Source organism: Silurus meridionalis, chromosome 23, assembly GCF_014805685.1.
Source record: "Silurus meridionalis isolate SWU-2019-XX chromosome 23, ASM1480568v1, whole genome shotgun sequence".
NCBI lineage: Eukaryota > Metazoa > Chordata > Actinopteri > Siluriformes > Siluridae > Silurus > Silurus meridionalis.
Window position 1 is genome coordinate 20,769,388 of NC_060906.1, and position 21,108 is coordinate 20,790,495.

Here is a 21,108-nt window from a genome sequence, read left to right on the forward strand (position 1 = left end):
CATTATTGTCCTGAGTTTTCATACGTTTCAAAGACTTTTCACTTTTACAAAAGAATTTGCAATACAGGGTGCAACTAGCGATTATTTTTACAATCAATTACCGTATTATCTGGACTATAAGCCGCTACTTTTTTCCCACGCTTTGAACCCCGCGGCTTAAACAAAGAAGCAGCTAATATATGGATTTTTTGGGGGGGTTTCCCGGTTTCACAAACTTCAAGACACAAAAATGAGCCCCATAACATTAGACCAATGAAATTGCGAACGGGTTCAGGTGAACCAATGAAACTCTTTATATTAAATCAGATGCGCTCCCACTTAATCGGGCCACATCATAAATATGGATGATGTTCCTCTGACGTTTGACCTGCCACTCACTCGGACTGTCTCCAGGAAATGCGAATCATTCGTCACGCTGAAAACAACCGGGCATGAAAAAAACGTACTTCACCTGCACGACGATGCCAAAAGATAAACTCCCGAGAGAAATAGTTGTGAAAGGAAGGAGAAAGACAGTGAAAAATGACTTTCTTGGTAGGCTACTGTTTAGATACAAGCCGTTGTAACACGTTGAGTCTGGGTAATGGGAGAGCTCACTAACTCCAGTTGCAACAGAAATCATATAAGCACAGACAGGTTTCCAAAACTCGTGCTTTTTTAATTTTCTTGGCAACAGCGTTACGGTTTAGTCAAAGAAACTTAGAAATGAGCATCAGAAAATAATAAGGACATATTCCTCGGCCTTGCACACATGCAGTAATACCGGAAAACGCGGCGGCAGGCTATTCCCAAAATGCCGCTCTGCTCTTAAATAAAGCGCAACATATTTCACCCGTTACACCGTGTAACAGACACTGTCTTTCATTAAAGCCTGTGTAAAGTTCATTAGTGTAGACATACGTTATGTTCAAAATAAAAATCTTTGTAAAATTCAGTGGGTGCGGCTTATACTTGGGTGCGCTTTATAGTCTGGAAATTACCGTATGATGCTTTGCTTTTTATAACAATATAAAACCTTACTTCAGGGAATTTATGTATAAAAATGTACTTGAAAAAATGCAAAAAGCCACATAGTGAGTATAACAGTCTTTAATTTTGACATTTTAAAGCTTATAGTCGCTGCTTGTTGAGGAGTGCAATGGGAGGGGGGAGGGGTTTCTCCTTCGGAAAGACTCACTCATGCGGAGTTTCTTTATGAGAAAAAAAAGAAAAAATACATCCTTTGAGTATGCAAGGTGAAGCAATTTGTGTAAATCAACATTTGTATTGTATTTTGCAGTTAAAAAATATATAAAACATAATACATTGTTTTTACAATTTGAAAAAAAGTTTTTTTTTAATATAAATTATCTAGAATATTTCATTTTGTATAATAAATGATGTGCATAAATTAAATATGCAAACATTGAAAACAAGCATTTGAACGTAGTAAAGCCGCAGTAAATCAGGTTTGAAAACATAAGTTACTGTTGTAGCAGACAAACGCTATTAAAGAGAATGGAACTGAGAAATGAAGCAAGCAAACAGGCTTGATTTTAAAAAAAATATAAAAAAACAAGGAAAAAAAATATGCATTGGTGTACAAATGCATAATCATTCGCAACAGTGACTAATGTAATCATTTACTGCTGCTGTTATTTGCTACTTTTAGATTTGGTGTTTGTTCACACCATTTAAATTGAAACCATCACTATGTTGCGAGCGACCTGATGCTCACGAGTCATGCGAGAACAGATCCAGTGTGACTTTCCTGAAGTCAGCATACAGGTTACACAATAGCACTTCATTACACTATACCATTTTCACATGAGGATTATACAGTTTTTGCTTACCGTGCTGACGTTTCACCTTCACTCGTGACACCAGTGTGTTTTCTTTTCATGTGCTCGTGCATCACTGTGGTACTTACATTCCATACTCCTCTTTGCATAACTTCCAGGTACAGTTTTCTTTGTTGCATTTAATATAAAATGCTCCGATGACTTGGGGGACACACTTTTTCCTGCTGCCGGTCGACCCACCATTTTCGCAGACGGCTGTGTTTTCTTGTCGTTGCTCTAACCTGTAACTTGAGCAGCCCAACTAAATTGGTGTTCGTTGACAACAAATGTAATGATCAATTATCATCGATTATTTGTTGCAGCCCTAGTGGAATAATTTACTAACTAGGGCCTCTTCTAACACCCAGACCAGGGGTGCCGAATACGTCGATCGGGATCAACAGGTAGATTGCGTGCCATTCAAAAAAAAGTTTAACATGTCAGCCTTTTCCAAATACTGTTCCACCACATCTGATGATCATTTGGAAGAGTGGTTGAGGCTACCAGCAGCTACTGTCCGGACTGCAACCCTGGCTGACTCCATTCAGTGCAAGTTCTCAGTGACCATAAATGTATTGAATTATGTTTTGCGCCAAGGGTTCATGCAATTATGCAAAAAATATATTGTATATTTAAAGTATACTCAGAATATATACAGTATTGTTCAAAATAATAGCAGTACAATGTGACTAACCAGAATAATCCAGGTTTTTAGTATATTTTTTATTGCTACTTGGGAAACAATTTACCAGTTGGTGCAGTAGATTCTTAGAAAACAAACAAGACCCAGCATTCATGATATGCACACTCTTAAGGCTGTGCAATTGGGCAATTAGTTGAAAGGGGTGTGTTAAAAAAAATAGCAATGTATGCCATTGACTGTACAAACTGAAAACTATTTTGTACAAACATTTTTGTTTCCAGGATTTAGCAATCCTGTAAAATCACTAAACTAATATTTAGTTGTATGACCACAGTTTTTTAAAACTGCTTCACATCTGTGTGGCATGGAGTCAACCAACTTGTGGCACCTCTCAGCTGGTATTCCACTTCATGATTCTTTAACAACATTCCACAATTCATTTACATTTCTTGGTTTTGCTTCAGAAACAGCACGTCTTCAAGTATTTTGACATATGCAAACTGATCCATGATCCCTGGTATGCGATAAATAGGCCCAACACCATAGTAGGAGAAACATGCCCATATCATGATGCTTGCACCACCATGCTTCACTGTGTACTGTGGCTTGATTTCAGAGTTTGGGGGTCGTCTCACAAACTGTCTGTGGCCCTTGGACCCAAAAAGAACAATTTTACTCTCATCAGTCCACAAAATGTTCCTCCATTTCTCTTTAGGCCAGTTGATGTGTTCTTTGGCAAATTGTAACCTCTTCTGCACATGCCTTTTTTTTAACAGAGTGACTTTGTGGGGATTCTTGAAAATAAATTAGCTTCACACAGACGTCTTCGAACTGTCACACTACTTACAGGTAACTCCAGACAGTCTTTGATCATGCTGGAGCTGATCATTTGCTGAGCCTTTGCCATTCTGGTTATTCTTCGATCCATTTTGATGGTTGTCTTCCGTTTTCTTCCACGTCTCTCTGGTTTTGCTCTACATTTTAAGGCATTGGAGATCATTTTAGCTGAACAGCCTATAATTTTTTGCACCTCTTTATAGGTTTTCCCCTCTCCAATCAACTTTTTAATCAAAGTACGCTGTTCTTCTGAACAATGTCTTGAACGACCCATTTTCCTCAGGCTTTCAAATGCATGTTCAACAAGTGCTGGCTTCATCCTTAAATAGGGGCCACCTGATTCACACCTGTTTTTTCACAAAATTGATGACCTCAGTGATTGAATGCCACACTGCTATTTTTTTTGAACACACCCCTTTTAACTAATTGCCCAATTGCACAGTTTTACGAGCATGCATATCATGAATGCTGGGTCTTGTTTGTTTTCTGAGAATCTACTGCACCAACTGGTAACTTGTTTGCCACGTAGCAATCCAATCCAAAACTACATGGCCCTGTGTCAAAATCTTTCGCAAACGCTTGATTGCAGTTGTTGCGGCTAAGGGAGGCCCAACCAGTTATTAGGTTTGGGGAGCAAACACTTTTTCACACAGGACCATGTAGTTTTGGATTTTGTTTTCCCTTAAGAAAAAAACTGCATGTTGTGTTCCCTTGTGTTATCTTTTACTAATATTTAAATTAGTTTCATGATCTGAAACATTACAGTGTGACAAGCATGTAAAATAAGAAATCAGGCCAACGCTTTTTCACACCACTGTATATAGTTAGCATTTTAATGTAGATAGATGATATTGACTTGACCAGGTCTTTTATATTATTGTCTTTTAGTAAATAATACTAGCTCGGTCTGAAAAAAAAAAAAAAAATACCAGGGACTGTATCTTGGCCCCAGAGTCCAAAGACAAACACGTGGCAAAAATGTTTGAATGAGTATCAGTGACCACTGTATAAAGAAAAGCAATGTGACACGGGGTGGTCAGACAAAGATTACTGGAAAAAATATTTTTGTTTAACAGAAGATATCTTTATTACTTACAACTTTTTTAGCGATGCACTGGGATCCTAATTTGTTTAAATTGTTTGGTAAATTTGCCTGAAAATGTTGCAAACAGGTCCAAGCAATAACCGGGGAATTGGGTGAGAACTTTTTGCAAAAGCAGGGAGCTTCTTAATGGTGGATCGGATATTAAAAACTGATTGAGGGAGCAGGTAGGATTGGTCAAGTGTATGCAGAAGAGGGCAGGATGGTCAAGACTATTGGACTATTAGTGCAGATTTAGTCCACATTATACATGTGATAGGGCAAGATTAATCAAGAGTATCTGCTAGAGTGGACAGGATACTAAAGAGTGTCTGCAGGATAGGATTGGTCGGCAATGTCTGTGAAAGAGGAAAGAATTGGCCAACAGTGATTGAAACAAAAGATGAAGCACTGACCAGAGGTAATTGAAGAAAAGGGAAGGACTAGGCAGCATTGACTGCAGAACAGAGTATAATTTGCCCACATCAACTGAAAGAGGAAAGGACTAGCCAGCAGTTATTAAAGAAGAGGAAATGACTGACCAGTAGTGACTAGACAAGAGGGAAGGAATGGCCAACAGTGAACGCGGAATAGAGAAGGATTTGCCCACATCACCTGAAAGAGGGAAATGATTGCAGAAGTGATTGGGAAAGAGGGAAGAACTGGCCAGCAGTTACTAAAGAAGTGGGAAGGATTGGTCAGCAATGATTGAAAAAGAGGGCAGGACTGGCCAGCAATTATGGAGAAAGAGGGAAAGATTGACCAGATGACTGCAGAAGAAGGAAGGATTGGCCAACCTTGACTGAGGAAGAGGGAATGGATTGGCCAACCTTGACTGAGGAAGAGGGAAGGGATTGGCAAACACCGTTTGAGGAAGAGGGAAGGATTGGCCAGATCTAACTGCAAAAGGGGGAAAGATTGGCCAACAATGGTAGAAAAAGAGGGAAGGATTGGCCAGCAATAACGGAGGAAGAGGGAAAGATTGGCCAGATGACTGCAGAAGAAGGAAGGATTGGCCAACAATGCGTGCAGAAGATGAAAGAATCTGCCAACAATGCGTGCAGAAGACAAAAGGATTGGCCAACAATGACTGAGGAAAAATGAAGGGTTGGCCAGCAGTTACTAAAGAAGAGGGAAGACTTGGCCAACTGTGAGTGCCAAAGAAGGAAGAATTTGCCCATAGCAACTGTAAAAGGGAAGAATGGACCAGCAGTGATTGAGGAATAGGGAAGGCTTAGCCAATGGTGACGGCATTAGATTACAGGACTAGTCAAGAGGGTCCGCCGGAGCAAGCAGTGGGATTAGTGAGAAGTGGACAGATTGGTCAATGGTTTTTTTGCTACAATTTTACGACAGCTGCAATTTGAATAAACGCTGGCTGCTACTACATTTCAGAACCTTTCAAATATTAGAACCACCAAAATCATACCTACGTATCAAGTCATAATCAAACCTGCATAAATAAAACTGCATTTCATGGCTGTGACTACAATTTTCTCCTTTGGTTGTTGCACATTAGAACACAAAGAATAAAATTCTTTGTAACGTCTTTAATATCATTATCAATCTTGGGATATTGACAAAGCATAGAGAGCAAGAGAAAGGCAAATAACTGTACTTTCAGAACATGATTGAACTAATAAGTGTACTGTTGTGTACAGAGATCTGAGAGCAGGCACTTCTATACCATGTCACATGACCGTAACCCAAACCTTATCTCACAGTTACAGGATTCGATATAAAAAAATTAAAAAAAAGGACAAAAGAAAACACAAAATAAGAAAAGCTACAATCTCATGTAACAAGCTTGCAGCAATGCAAGAATATCCAGGACAAGTGTGAATGATCAAAACGCAGACATGGCATAGTGGAATGTCATAATTCAATACGACAAATGTACCAAAAAATTGCATCAAATAAATATATCATCATTTTGATGAATATGTACAAAACAAACACAAAAAGGTTTTGATCCTTTTTGATTATTTTTTTTGCTCTGCATCATTAGACGTCGAGTTGTGGTGTGTCAGCAGGAGGCAGGTCTGAGTCTAGTTCACACAGATAGAAGAGGGTGGCTTCACTGGCCTCTGCCTCAGTGAGGGGCTCGAGGCGGATCAATGAGCTACGGGGAGCTTCTTGTGTCAGCAGGGACGATTGCAGAAGGTCCACAGTGTCTTCGGCGTTCTGCTTCGTTGCAGCCAGGTTTAGATCTTCAGACTGTGGCTCTGCAACCGATGGAGGAGGACTGCATCCATCCAGGAAGGCCAACAGGGGGCAGCTGGTGTACTGAATCAACTGTTTATCTGAAACGGGGCCAATTGAGTTTAAGGTTCAATGCTGACCATCAAAAGGTTATGAGGTAAAATTCCTGGATTGCCTAATGATCACTTTCAACCTGTAAAATGGGCATATTTCCTTTTAATGCATTTCGTATCTGACCTTTGCATCTGTAGTTTTGCTTTTTTGCTATTTAGCAACCAACAGAAATGCAGATGAAATCCACACACACTCACCTTAAACGGTGTTGCTGATCTGATTGAGGTTGGTGGGCGTCACTGATCAATAGTGTGTAAATGTTTGCGCAAGTTGAAGCAAAGTAAAAATGCTTCAGAAAAGCAGATTATTCTGGCTTGTGAATGCTGTCCAATGGCAGTCGGTAAGGGCATGTATCCGGCAGAGCCGATTTGCTTTTGGTGACGCCCACAAAACCGACAAAGTACACGTAGCTGAGCTTTAGACACACGTTTAAGAGTGTGTAAATTAAATCTTGGTCATAAGATTAAATGATCACTTTAATCTCAGAGTCAATACCTAATCTCTGTACTCATTTAGAATAAAAAGGGTTTTAAGAATGCAAATGCAGTACAAAGGCGAGTGCGCTAAATATTTAAATACACTAGATGGACAAAAGTTTGTGGACACCCGAGCAGAAGATTTGTATGTACGTGTATTTTGAACATGCCATTCCCCCTTTAGTCCTCATTTGCTGTGATAATAACCTCCACTCTTCTGGAAAAATGTTTTGTTTATTCAGCCTCAATGGCATCAATGTAGTCAGGTACTGATGTAGGTAAGGTGAGAAGCAATGGGGTGAAGTGAATGGGCAAAAAACCCATACCGATAGTTTTTCCGTGTTGCTGGAGCGGTTGAGAAGGTGCGCTGTCATTACGCGGGCGGCCTCTAGAGACAAACCACTGTCGCCGAGTCCTGTTTCTATTGACACGAGACTGCACGCTACACGGAGAGCGCTATATTATATTTATTAAGCATAACTTATCATTTATATCACGATATATATTAATATTTATTTAATTTTGTAAATCTTTTATAAATCAGTACTTTTTTCTACTCCTATAATAAAGTTCAGCACTATTTTACATGGAGTGCGTGTTTTTTTTTCTTTTGATCCAGTATCAATTTATAATCGGTTGCTAAAATTTGCGGTAACAGTTCGGTTGAAGAACGAAATACGGCTAGAAAAAAAGGTGTCAGGTTTCCACATACTTTTGTCCACGCTAAGTTTAAATTAAATGGTTGGGACGATTTGAAAAAAATATATGAACATTTGAGAAAGAATTGAACAAGTTACCTGCATTGTAATTTTCAGTCTTGTTCTTATCAAAAAAGTCTCCACCCTTTGAAGTCGAGACGGTTTCCTGTAGCAAAAATTAGAAAGGAGGAATGATATTATCAGAAGCACATGATGACATCATTCACTCAAATGAAAGAGTTGTTTTTTTTTTCTTCATGCTAGACTTGAGTTATATGAAAAGCCTACTGGACTGGACTCACTGTATCAGTGCAGGCGATGAAATCATGATATCTGCTAGTTTTCATTTCCCTCACTGTCACAGTTTCATATTGTGTACAAAGAGGTGCTTCTGACTGAAGTGAAACATAAGAGATGATTGGGCATGATAGCAGCTCATGCTCACCATCACGAGCACAAACCTCTAATATGTCAGAGTCGATGGAGAACTGCTTTCCATACAGCATGGCCTGAAAGTCCTCCAAGCTGCAGTCAATACTGTCCAAGTAGTCCATCAGCTCGACTCTGTTCAAGATAATGTTATAGGGTTTAAAACAACAGAACACACAGGGGCAATCGGGTTCACGTCTGAAGTATGTAAAGTCAAAAATTAGAAAACTCTATCACTCTTATCCGTTTGACTTGAGAAAGAAAAGCACCATAATATGTTTGTAAAAAAAATTAAATTTAGGTGCTCATGTACGTTTTTCTCCTTTTACACTGAGAAACTGGACTTTGGTTCTTATGCATGAATTTACACACCCAGAAGAGCAGGAAAGTCTTTTTGGATTTTACCGGATTTTTCATTAATACTTATTTGATTTACTAATACTAATACTAATTTGAATACTTTATATATATATATATATATATATATATATATATATATATATATATATATATATATATATATATATATATATATATATATATATATATATAAAACAAATTAGTATTAATAAAAAATACAGTAAATTAAATACATATCAGGGTTCCTACACATTTTTATTTCATAATTCCATACTTTTCCAGACTCAAAAGATTTTTGAAACCATATCTACCCCCTGCAATAATGTATGCATTCTGTTACAATCTCTGAAGTATGTCAGAGTCAGAATCTCTGATGTACGCTATTATATTACCGAATACTTGCCGGAAGTTTGACGCTACTGTAGCTCATACAAATTACCACCAAATTATGTTCAATGCAAAGCATTTTATTAAAACTATAAAAAATGCAAAAACAATGAAGTGTTAATTATTTGAATATATATATTTTTTAAACCGTAACCTCTTAATCCTACAGCAACGGAAGGAACGTTGCTTCTTATTCCAAAGAACGGCGTTTTTCAGGCAACAAAAACGCAGCTTTTTGAAAACGAAGTGGTCACGTTTGAAAACGGCTTTCCAAAACGCCGACTCCCTAAAATCATTTTCTATAATTTTTTTAAAACTTTAAAAAATGCATAGGAACCCTGATACGTGCTTGTATGACTCTCTTGCTAAATAATTCCCACTGTCTCTGGCATGCTTCAGAAAACTTACACATCCGACTGACAGACACTGCATGAGACCCAAACCGTTCACCAGGTTCCCCCCTAACTCCAGCCCTGGAGAAGGTGTATAAACCTTCTGACTTACTTGCCCAAAAGGTTAATGTTCTGAGAAATGGTTCCGCTTTCTTTCAGGATAGAGTCCATCATCTTCACAGGGTCTTCTTGAATCAGGGCCGAGCAATGGTTTAACTGCAAGGTGCTGCAGGTCGGTTGGATGCTGATGGAACTTCTGGATGTTTCGCCTTCATCCCCAAGAGCAGTGTCTGTCGATGTCTGTCCCTTTGAGCTCACCTTTTCTGTAATGTCGCTGCTGTCACAGTCTACCTCAATTATCTCAACATCCCTACAAAGAAAAAAAAACTAATTGATATGTTAGAATAAGTTTATTCCTCATGAGCAAGGAAAAGCTTCCTGAGAATGGAATGAGGAAGAAGCCTTGAGAGGAACCAGACTTAAAAATGAACCTCATCTGGGTGGTACAGAATGTTTATTTTTTTTTTAGGTGTGCTTCAGGTACGTTTGATGTTCAGTCCAGTACTTTAAACATGTTTATTTTATCTCGTTTTCTCCATAATGGAATAGTATATTATCTCGTTTACCTGATTACCTGTAAGGACGATGACAAAATTAAAAAATGTTTTCTTCAGTCTAATGTTGATATGACGATAAGTAAACGGGAGGCGGAGCTGGAGGGGGCGGAGCTGAAAATGCTGTGATTTTGATAAGGATGCACAGGATTGAAATGGGTTTATTAGCATGGAAGGACGTTTTAAAGAGACAATGTGAGAGAGTTGTGATTGAGATGGTTTGATCATGTGCAGAGGAGGGACATAGAGTATATGGGTAGAAGAATGCTTGGGATGGAGTCACTATTTAGCAGGAAAAGAGGAAGGAGGAGGTTTATGGATGTGGTGAGGGAAGACATGGAGGTGGTTGGTTTAAAAGGGGCAGAGTGATTTGGAGACGGATGAGCCGCAGTGGCGCCCCCTAATGGGAGCAGCCGAAAAAAGTGGTAGTTTTCGATAGGACAATAAGTAGTTTTTTTTTCCCATTTCAAACATACATACATATATGGCTACTAGCTTACTAATATGAATTATATATATTGCAATAAATAACTGCTGAACTTATGCAGTCCATTTTGTACTTTCTAACATTTTTCTTTATGGTATTCCTAAGCCCTGACCCTGAAAACATATTTATTGTACGTCTAGATAATGGTGTCTGTCAAATGCAGAAAGTGCAAGGAAAAAGACTGCAGCTCTTTTTCTTGTTGCATTTATCAGACACCATTATCTTGACTGTGTTATGCTGTATTAGGAAAATAATCAAGGGCAGGATGGTGGTTTACAGCCTGATGTGAAGCACCGGAGCCTGATTGATGCTTGTTCACACACACACACAAAAAAAAGGTTTACAATTTCGCTCGCTGCAATTTTAACTACACTGCCGAGCTCAGGCTCTCTTAAAACTCTGAGCTTACGTTAAAATCATTTCAATGAAAATGAAATTGATCTCGACACACACGAATTACCCCTCATCTGCTGCTCTCGTGTCCACTGTGACTTCGGCGTCCTCGTTCGTTATATCGCAGATGATGACATCGTCGGCGATGTCTGTGTTCAGCTCGCTGACTGCAGGCTGATAGAGAAGAGCAGAGAGTGACAGTGGGATATTAACACAATACAACATTTAAAATGTATGTATAATATATATATTCTTTTCTGTGGCCTGAATCATCTCGCCCTTCGCTGTTTTCTCCATTTATCATTCTGCAGCGTCTTCTGTGTTGACCTGTCTAGCACGCTCCAGAGTTTAGCGGGTGGTGCGTCAGTAATAATGGTCCGTGAGGAAAAGCGATGCTCCGTGTGCAGTTGAATGGATAATTTTGCATTCGGATTAATTGAGTATTCAAGGAATCGTTTTGCCCTGATATAAATGATTCCTAAACAAAGAAAGCGCTGCAGAATAAATAAATGGAAAAACGGGGAGAAAACAGTAAAGGGGCGAGAAGTTGTTTCAGGCAACAGAGAACGATAGAAAGGTGTCCAAAGTTTGGGATCATTTTATACTAAAACTTAAAGAAAACACTGTACAGTGCGTTTAACTTTTTGTTTTTTATGCAATTTAATTTTTTTTTTAATGTGTATATTTGCATTTTGATGTACTGAATGGGTTTATTTTCCACAGATATCCTTGGTTGCAATTTTTTTTACTTTTCTGCTTCTTAATAAAGAAAAAGCACTTCTTATCAGATTACTCAATGGAATAATCACACTAAAGACGGGTTTCTGAGGAGGGATACATACATTACTGTGGTCCACTGGAATGAATTTGGACTTCTTTCCATTGCTGCTCAATAGCAGAGGCCTGAATGTAAGAGTGAGAAAAAGAAACCAATAGCCTGGATTATAATACACAAAAATTTTTTTAGGAATAAATACTATAAATTGAACAAAAAAAACAAAAACAGATACATAAAATTATTACAATAACTGTACCTCTTGCGTTTTAAATTCAGCACACGGTTATTCTGGACCAGAGTGAGGATGAACTGCACGAGCTACCATGAGAAAAAAATAAAAATAACAAGCGCTCATTCAAATGCTATGTCTCGAAACTATTTCTACCAATTCGGATGGGATCTGATGTACCTCTTTTATAGCTTGTTGCTGCTGTGCATGCTTCTGCCTGAGATCTGACATCTCCCTCCACAGAGCCTCGTTCTCGCTGAACAAAAAGACATCGGCCAACGTCACACAAAAGACACTCGTTGTTAGCATTATAATATTAGTCATAATTATTAATCTCGTGATGTCTAGTGCAATGGCATGAGAGGTAAAAGATCACAAAAAAAACCCCAAACATATTACCGTTTCAAAGTGGCAAGCCTGGCGTCCATGGTTTCCTGTTTGTCGTGCACGGTTTGAACACTGGACAGAATTTTGGACAGATCGTCCTGCCTTAGTTTGCTGTCTTCTGGTTTGGTATTCGACACCTACAGTAAAAATAGAACAGATACACTTAAAGGGATAAATGTATTTACAGTTATATCCTGAATAAAGCAATTGAACTGAACTGCTTGGACATAGATTATGTGCAAAGTCAGCAAAACATGGTTTTGTCCTTAGACAGACCGACTCATTCATTCAACTGAGCCACAAAGGGGTTTAAAGCCTTGCTCAGGGGCCCGGAAGTGGCAGTGTGGTGGGGCTGGGATTTGAACTCACGACGTTCTGAGCCAATGCCTTAACCACTAAGCATATATAAGGGTCTAAGCTTCAATAAGACTATAGAGGGTATAGAAGCAAACAATACTTGGTAAATAAAGGAAGAAGTCTCCAGTGTCAGTGCATTGTATAGTCAGACATAAAGCTACTTAAAATCCTTATTATTAAAAAATAAACAAAGCCGGTTTGTGCTTCACATGCTAATGTTTTTCTTTTTGTTTTCAACTTTGAGCTTGAGAATAAAGAGAGGGTCAACAGAGTGATAAGTTTTTTATTACCAAATTTAACAAATCTAATTTGCTTTCCCTTTATCACATTTTTTTCAAGTTCTTCTGCTCTTCCCCCAGCCATTGTCTTAGACTGATTAACACGTCTCCTTCACGCGAACGCTGTGAGGTTACACAATTATTTGAAAAGCAAAATCGGCATGAAAAAGTGTTTTGAACGTGCGATCGTTTAATTAAGATTAATCTGCAAGTAAAAAAAAAAGAGCAATTAATCCACAGTTCACGCGCACCGATGCAATTCGTTGCACCTCTATCTATAAAGGACAGGAAGTTACTTGCTTTGAGGACACAACTTTAAATGTAGCTTTTTAAAAGTGTTTGCTAATATAATAGCAATTAAACAAAGTAATTTTTAATAACTGTGGCAGTGGAGATGCGACAGCACGATGATTTGTGGGTGAAAGGAGCAGCCAGAGGAACTGAGTGGTAAGTAGGGCTGCAACAACTAATAGATCTATAATAAATCAACATTGAACTTCTCGGTCAACAAATGCCGTTTTCGATTAGTTGGGCTGCTCATGTTACGGGTTAGCGTGACGGTTAGAGAACACGGCCGCTTGAGAAAATGACGGAAAGTACAGGGCCGACCGGCAGCAGGAACATATTGTGCGTCCCAAGTCATCGGAGCATTTTATATTAAACGCAACAAAGAATACTGTACCTGGAAGTTATGCAAAGTGAAGCTTGTGCGGGATGGAAGTACCACAGTGATGCATGAGCCCAAAGTAATTGGGCATATTTTTTATTGTCCAAACGATATTTTTTATATTGACACAAATTTTATATAGATTTTTCTTGCCATCTGCAAAATACAGTACAAATGTTGATTTACACAAATTGCTTCACCTTGCATACTCAAATGCTGTTTTTTTGTTTGTTTGTTTGTTTGTTTATTTACAGAAAGAAACAACCCAGCATGAGTGAATTCATGAACGGAGAAATCCCCCATAAGCTTCTCAACAAGCAGCCACTATATACTTTAAATGTCTAAATGAAAGATATGTAATCTGTGGCTTTTTTGAGTACACTTTTATACAGAAATAACCTGAATTAGGGTTTAATATAGTTATAATAAGCAAAAGACCTAATTGATAAGAATAACTATCAGATTAATTGAATAATAATAATCGTCAGATTAATGGATATAAATAAATAATATATTGTAAAAATGATCAATAACATAACCGTTAGTTGCACCTCTAGTGGTGAGGATCACACACCTGGGTGTAATTTTCATTAATGAGTATTCTCTGTTTCAGTGTGCAGCACAGAGACGGAAGCCTTGGGAAAGAAAGAGCTGAATGCCCAGAGACTGCATGTGTAAAAGCAAAACTGTGAGAAGAATAAAACAGATTTTTGGGGGTAAAAACCTGTCGCCTGCTTCTCGTTTCCTTTTCCCAGAGCCGCCAAGCTCTCGCTACAGTAAATCACTGTACTGCAAAAAGGAATAAAACACGTCCAAGTTTGACGTTATTATTATTTTGGACCACAATACCACCCTGTTGTGTTTTTTTCCCTGTAACCACCGTCCTCTAAATGAAACTATTTGCTATTAGGGTTGCAAAATTCCAGGAATTTTAGAGACTGGAAACTTTCCATGGGAATTAACAGGAATTCATGGGAATTACCATATTTTCCAGAATATAAGCCGCTACTTTTTTCCCCACGCTTTGAACCCCGCGGCTTAAACAATGAAGCTAATTTATGGATTTTTTTTGGGTTTTTCCCGGTTTCACAAAATTTCAAGCCAAAAAACCTGAACTCCTTAACATTAGACCAATGAAATTGCTGAACGGGTTCAGGTGCGCCAATGAAACTCTTTATATTAAATCAGATGTGCTCCCACTGAATCGGGCCGCATCACATCATAAATATGGATGAGGTTCCTCTGACGTTTGACCTGCCGCTCACTCGGACTGTCTACAGGAAATGCGAATCATTCGTCACGCTGAAAACAACCGGGCATGAAAACACACTTCACCTGTGTTCTGAGCTGCACGGCATCGGGAGAAAAGCTTCAGCGATGGTGATTTTTAAACACACGACGATGCCAAAAGAAAAACTCGAGAAAAATAGTTGTGAAGGAAGGAGGAAGACAGTGAACAATGACTTTCTTGGTAGGCTCCTGTTTAGATACAGGCCGTGTAACAGACACTGTCATTCATTAAAGCCTGTGTAAAGTTCATTAGTTTCAGTGTAGACACCTGCGGCTTATAGACAGGTGCGGCGTATTTATGTTCAAAATAAAAATCTTTGTCAAATTCAGTGGGTGCGGCTTATATTTGGGTGCGCTTTATAGTCCGGAAATTACGGTAACTAGAAATGGATTCAATTGCAGGTTTGCCTATAACAGGAAACTTAAATTTAGTTGGGGAAAAAAAGATCTTGCAGGATAATTTTGGTTAAAACAACCAGATTAAATGTAATTTCAGTTGAATGTCTCCCCTGCACATTCATCAATCACACGGCACAATTCCTGTAGGACTACTGAGGCCACGCCCCCTACATGCACTGTGCATTCCTCCATAACATAACAGTTTAAACATAAATTACATAAATAATACATTCATGACCAAACACAATGTTTATATTTATGTTTGTATATGATGCAGTTTATATCAATTTCCCCAAATAAATTCCCATAAATTCCTGCCAAGTTTCCAACTTGGAATATTTTCAAAACAAAATTCGCCAGATTTTCAGCCCTTTAGCAACCCTATTTACTACATCCATAACATTTACAAATCCTGAATGTTTCCTATAACCCAGAACTGACCTTCCTCTTTATGTTCTCCAGCAAATCGTCACGGCCGTTACGAAAGTAAGGATGCTGGAACTGGACCGGTCCGTCCCGCTCTTGTTTCACTATCCCTGTGTCGATGTGCATCACCTTGCGGAAGCCATCTGTGAAAAGATATCCATTTTCAGTTATTTCCCTTTCCCTGATTCACAGCTGACACAAACAGATGATGGCGGTTTCCCTTACACATGTTCAGCTGTCGGACAAAACTGGCCATGTTGTTGTGCTTAAAAAACTTCGGCAGGATTTCTTTCGCGAAGCGTTGCTCGTCCAGCACGAGAAAACTGTTACCCTCCTGTTGAGGGAAAAAAGATTGCATCCGTTATTAATACATTAAATCTATACATTCTGGTCAGAACTTCAACTACAAATGAATTACATTGTGCTTTACCACATTAACAGTAAAATACAGAATTAAATCATAACGACACTCTGATATTAGTGATCTCTTTAAGCCTGTTTAACATTAGAGTACCAAAATACCTTTTACATTTATTACTCATCACAAAACACTAATCGTCTACACTACCTGAACACTACCAGAAAATGTCTGCATTACACTTTCTCAGATCACTTGTTGTCATCTTATAGTCTCTGACCCCGGATTAGATTTTTTTTTGTCAAAAATCAATGATCTGAATATTTCCAGACAGTGATAAAAGAAAAAAGGTACAAAGTCAATGAACTAAACACACAGTAATAAGTAAACAAGTTACTCATTATTCAATGTTACACACAAGCAGAATGTTGATTTGCTTTTCTGAATATTCCCCACTGACTCTAAACTCAACTCCATTCAGACTCTAAACCCAAATCACTCGAGACTCTAAACCAAACTCCTTTCAGACCTAAATTGACTCCATCTAGACTCCAAACCAAACTCCTCATAGACACTAAACCAAACTCCATCCAGACTCCACACCCAACACCATCCAGACTCCACACCCAACACCATCCAGACTCCACACCCAACACCATCCAGACTCCAACCAAACACCATCCAGACTCGAACCAAACACCATCCAGACTCCAACCAAACACCATCCAGACTCCACACCAAACTCCATCCAGACTCCAAACCAAACTCCATCCAGACTCCAAACCCAACACCATCCAGGCGCCACACCCAACACCATCCAGACTCCAAACCAAACACCATCCAGTCTCCAAACCAAAGACCATCCAGACTCCACACCCAACTCCAAACCAAACTCCATCCAGACTCCAAACCAAACTCCATCCAGGCTCCAAACCAAACTCCATCCAGACTCCAAACCAAACTCCATCCAGGCTCCAAACCAAACACCATCCAGACGCCACACCCAACACCATCCAGGCTCCAAACCCAACACCATCCAGACTTCAAACCAAACTCCTCCAGACTCCAAACCCAACTCCTCCAGACTCCAAACCAAACACCATCCAGACTCCAAACCAAACTCCACCCAGACTCCAAACCAAACACCATCCAGGCGCCACACCCAACACCATCCAGACTCTAAACCCAAATCACTCGAGACTCCAAACCAAACTCCATCCAGACTCTAAACCAAACTCCATCAGACTCCAGACCAAACACCATCCAGGCCACACCCAACACTATCCAGACTCCACACCCAACACCATCCAGACTCCACAACCAACACCATCCAGACTCCACACCAACACCATCCAGACTCAAACCAAACTCCATCCAGGCGCCACCCAACACCATCCAGACTCCAAACCAAACACCATTCAGGCTCCAAACCCAACACCATCCAGGCTCCAAACCAAACTCCATCCAGGCTCCAAACCAAACTCCATCCAGACTCCAAACCAAACACCATCCAGGCCACACCCAACACCATCCAGACTCCAAACCCAACACCATCAGACTTCAAACCAAACTCCACCCAGACTCCAAACCAAACTCCTCAGACTCCAAACCAACACCATCCAGACTCCAAACCAAACACCATCCAGACTCCAAACCAAACTCAACCCAGACTCCAAACCAAACACCATCCAGGCGCCACACCCAACAACATCCAGACTCTAAACCCAAATCACTCGAGACTCCAAACCAAACTCCTCATAGACACTAAACCAAACTCCATCAGACTCCACACCCAACACCATCCAGACTCACACCCAACACCATCCAGACTCCAGACCAAACACCATCCAGACTCCAGACCAAACACCATCCAGGCCACACCCAACACCATCCAGGCGCCACACCCAACACCATCCAGACTCAGACCAAACACCATCCAGACTCAAACCAAACACCATCCAGGCTCCAAACCAAAGACCATCCAGACTCCACCCAACTCCAAACCAAACACCATCCAGGCTCCAAACCAAACTCCATCCAGGCTCCAAACCAAACTCCATCCAGGCTCCAAACCAAACTCCATCCAGGCTCCAAACCAAACTCCATCCAGACTCCACACCCAACACCATCCAGGCTCCAAACCCAACACCATCCAGACTTCAAACCAAACTCCTCCAGACTCCAAACCCAACTCCTCCAGACTCCAAACCAAACACCATCAGACTCCAAACCAAACTCCACCCAGACTCCAAACCAAACACCATCCAGGCGCCACACCCAACACCATCCAGACTCTAAACCCAAATCACTCGAGACTCCAAACCAAACTCCTCATAGACACTAAACCAAACTAGATCCAGACTCCACACCCAACACCATCAGACTCCACACCAACACCATCCAGACTCCAGACCAAACACCATCCAGACTCAAACCAAACACCATCCAGACTCCAAACCAAACTCCATCCAGGCGCCACCCAACACCATCCAGACTCCAAACCAAACACCATTCAGGCTCCAAACCAAAGACCATCCAGACTCCACCCAACTCCAAACCAAACACCATCCAGGCTCCAAACCAAACTCCATCCAGGCTCCAAACCAAACTCCATCCAGACTCCAAACCAAACACCATCCAGGCCACACCCAACACCATCAGACTCCAAACCCAACACCATCAGACTTCAAACCAAACTCCTCAGACTCCAAACCCAACTCCTCAGACTCCAAACCAACACCATCCAGACTCCAACCAAACACCATCAGACTCAAACCAAACTCCATCCAGACTCCAGACCAAACACCATCCAGACTCAAACCAAACACCATCCAGGCGCCACACCCAACAACATCCAGACTCTAAACCCAAATCACTCGAGACTCCAAACCAAACTCAACCCAGACTCCAAACCAAACTCCTCATAGACACTAAACCAAACTCCTCAGACTCCAAACCAAACTCCACCCAGACTCAAACCAAACACCATCCAGACTCCACACCCAACACCATCAGACTCAAACCAAACACCATCCAGACTCCAGACCAAACACCATCCAGGCGCCACCCAACACCATCCAGGCTCAAACCAAACTCCATCCAGGCTCAAACCAAACTCCATCCAGGCTCCAAACCAAACTCCATCCAGGCTCCAAACCAAACTCCATCCAGGCTCCAAACCAAACTCCATCCAGACTCCACACCCAACACCATCCAGGCTCCAAACCCAACACCATCCAGACTTCAAACCAAACTCCTCAGACTCCAAACCAAACACCATCCAGACTCCAAACCAAACTCCACCCAGACTCCAAACAAAACTCAACTCCATCCAGACTCCACCAAACACCATCCAGGCTCCAAACCCAACACCATCAGACTTCAAACCAAACTCCTCAGACTCCAAACCCAACTCCTCAGACTCCAAACCAAACACCATCCAGACTCCAAACCAAACACCATCCAGACTCCAAACCAAACTCCACCCAGACTCCAAACAAAACTCAACACCATCCAGACTCCAAACAAAACTCAACTCCATCCAGACTCTAAATCCAACACCAAATACCAGTAACCATCCACATATAAGGCATGATTAGTATTTAAAATTTTTTTATCAACATTTAACACATTTAGTCTGTTTTTGAATGATAGGGACTTGTCTCAATCCCAATCTTCTCCTAATACTCTCTATATCAACAAAAAACAATGTTTAATACAATTTTAAGCGTCTTCCTGTAAAAGATCCTTATATAAAAACGATGACATGAATATGCAAATAAAGACACGAAAATACAATTATTGCACAACTATTATTGGGTTTGGTTAGGAAGAATGTTATCACACGTGGATTTTTTTCTTGGACGCTGAAAACTGTGATTTGGGAAGTCACAAGACGTAAAATAAACTCAATAGATAGTAATAATTGGTAATAATAATAATAATTATTATTATTTAAATAGGAAATCACTCTGTGTATACCGTTAACTAGGCTCGGGTTGTTAGCACAATAAAAAAAAAAAAGCTACACAACCAATCTGCGCAACATGCTCGCTCTTTCGCTCAAATATTTTATATATATATATATATATATATATATATATATATATATATATATATATATAATGTTAAGAGGTAAACATGTCGTGTTGCTTTGCTAGCAGCTAACAATGATACAGCTAACGGCTACACTTGGCCGCTTTGTTTCTCTAACCTGACTCCAGCAAATGAATTCATTGGTGTCCGAATCTTCCACCAGAGTCCACAGCTTGGTGAGGAAAGCAGGAACATTAGAGGTCTGTTTCATTTTGTTCCCCGAATTAGAACCGAAAATCAAAACTGAATCACGTATTTTGTTCGTAGGATAGAAACAGCAACAACACTGAAAACAACGACACACACACTGACGTAACTTCCTGTTGACGGATCGAGGAAAGGAAGGTGATTGGCTAGCTGCGGAGTGACGTCAACGGTGCATGTGCGCCCCGCACGTGTAGGTTGTGCAACTGCTCTTGAGTCTCATGGAGGACAGATAAACGTGTGTGTGTGTGTGTGTGTGTGTGTGTGTGTGTGTGTGTGTGTGTGTGTGTGTGTGTGTGTGTGAAATTTATTTACAAATGATTAATCTATCTATCTATCTATCTATCTATCTGTCTGTCTATCTATCTATCTATCTATCTATCTGTCTGTCTGTCTGTCTGTCTGTCTGTCTGTCTGTCTGTCTGTCTGTCTGTCTATCTATCTATCTATCTATCTATCTATCTATCTATCTATCTATCTATCTATCTATCTATCTAATTGGCTGCCTGCCTATCTATCTATCTATCTATCTATCTATCTATCTATCTATCTATCTATCTATCTATCTATCTATCTATCTATCTGTCTGTCTGTCTGTCTGTCTGTCTGTCTATCTATCTATCTATCTATCTATCTATCTATCTATCTATCTATCTATCTATCTATCTATCTATCTGTCTATCTATCTATCTATCTATCTATCTGTC

General features: G+C 40.0%; 1 protein-coding gene across 2 annotated transcripts; it reads right to left on the bottom strand.

Annotated features, from left to right (window-relative positions):
* Window positions 1-5,916: 5,916 nt before the first annotated feature.
* hsf2 (heat shock transcription factor 2) lies at window positions 5,917-20,518 on the bottom strand. 2 transcript variants are annotated; one of them, XM_046836512.1, is made up of 12 exons: window positions 20,316-20,517; window positions 15,970-16,078; window positions 15,760-15,887; window positions 12,340-12,464; window positions 12,121-12,196; window positions 11,968-12,029; window positions 11,776-11,836; window positions 11,001-11,107; window positions 9,552-9,809; window positions 8,333-8,435; window positions 7,971-8,037; window positions 5,917-6,684 (listed from the first exon to the last, which is right to left on the bottom strand). In XM_046836512.1, the coding sequence occupies exons 1-12, from the start codon at window positions 20,406-20,408 to the stop codon at window positions 6,386-6,388; spliced, it is 1,488 nt and encodes a 495-aa protein (XP_046692468.1). In that variant the 5' UTR covers window positions 20,409-20,517; the 3' UTR covers window positions 5,917-6,385. The 2 variants fall into 2 exon arrangements, with proteins under 2 accessions (XP_046692468.1, XP_046692469.1); XM_046836513.1 differs by lacking the exon at window positions 9,552-9,809 and having other exon boundaries at window positions 20,316-20,518.
* Between the last annotated feature and the right edge of the window lie 590 nt (window positions 20,519-21,108).

Bases quoted from the DNA above. Each gene is read 5' to 3' on its own strand.
- hsf2 (XM_046836512.1), bottom strand. From the start codon at position 20,408: ATGAAACAGACCTCTAATGTTCCTGCTTTCCTCACCAAGCTGTGGACT. The intron at 15,888-15,969 runs GTAAGGGAAACC...ATCTTTTCACAG, and splicing joins TGTCCGACAGCTGAACATGT to ATGGCTTCCGCAAGGTGATG. The intron at 8,038-8,332 runs GTTTGTGCTCGT...TTTTTGCTACAG, and splicing joins TCGACTCTGACATATTAGAG to GAAACCGTCTCGACTTCAAA.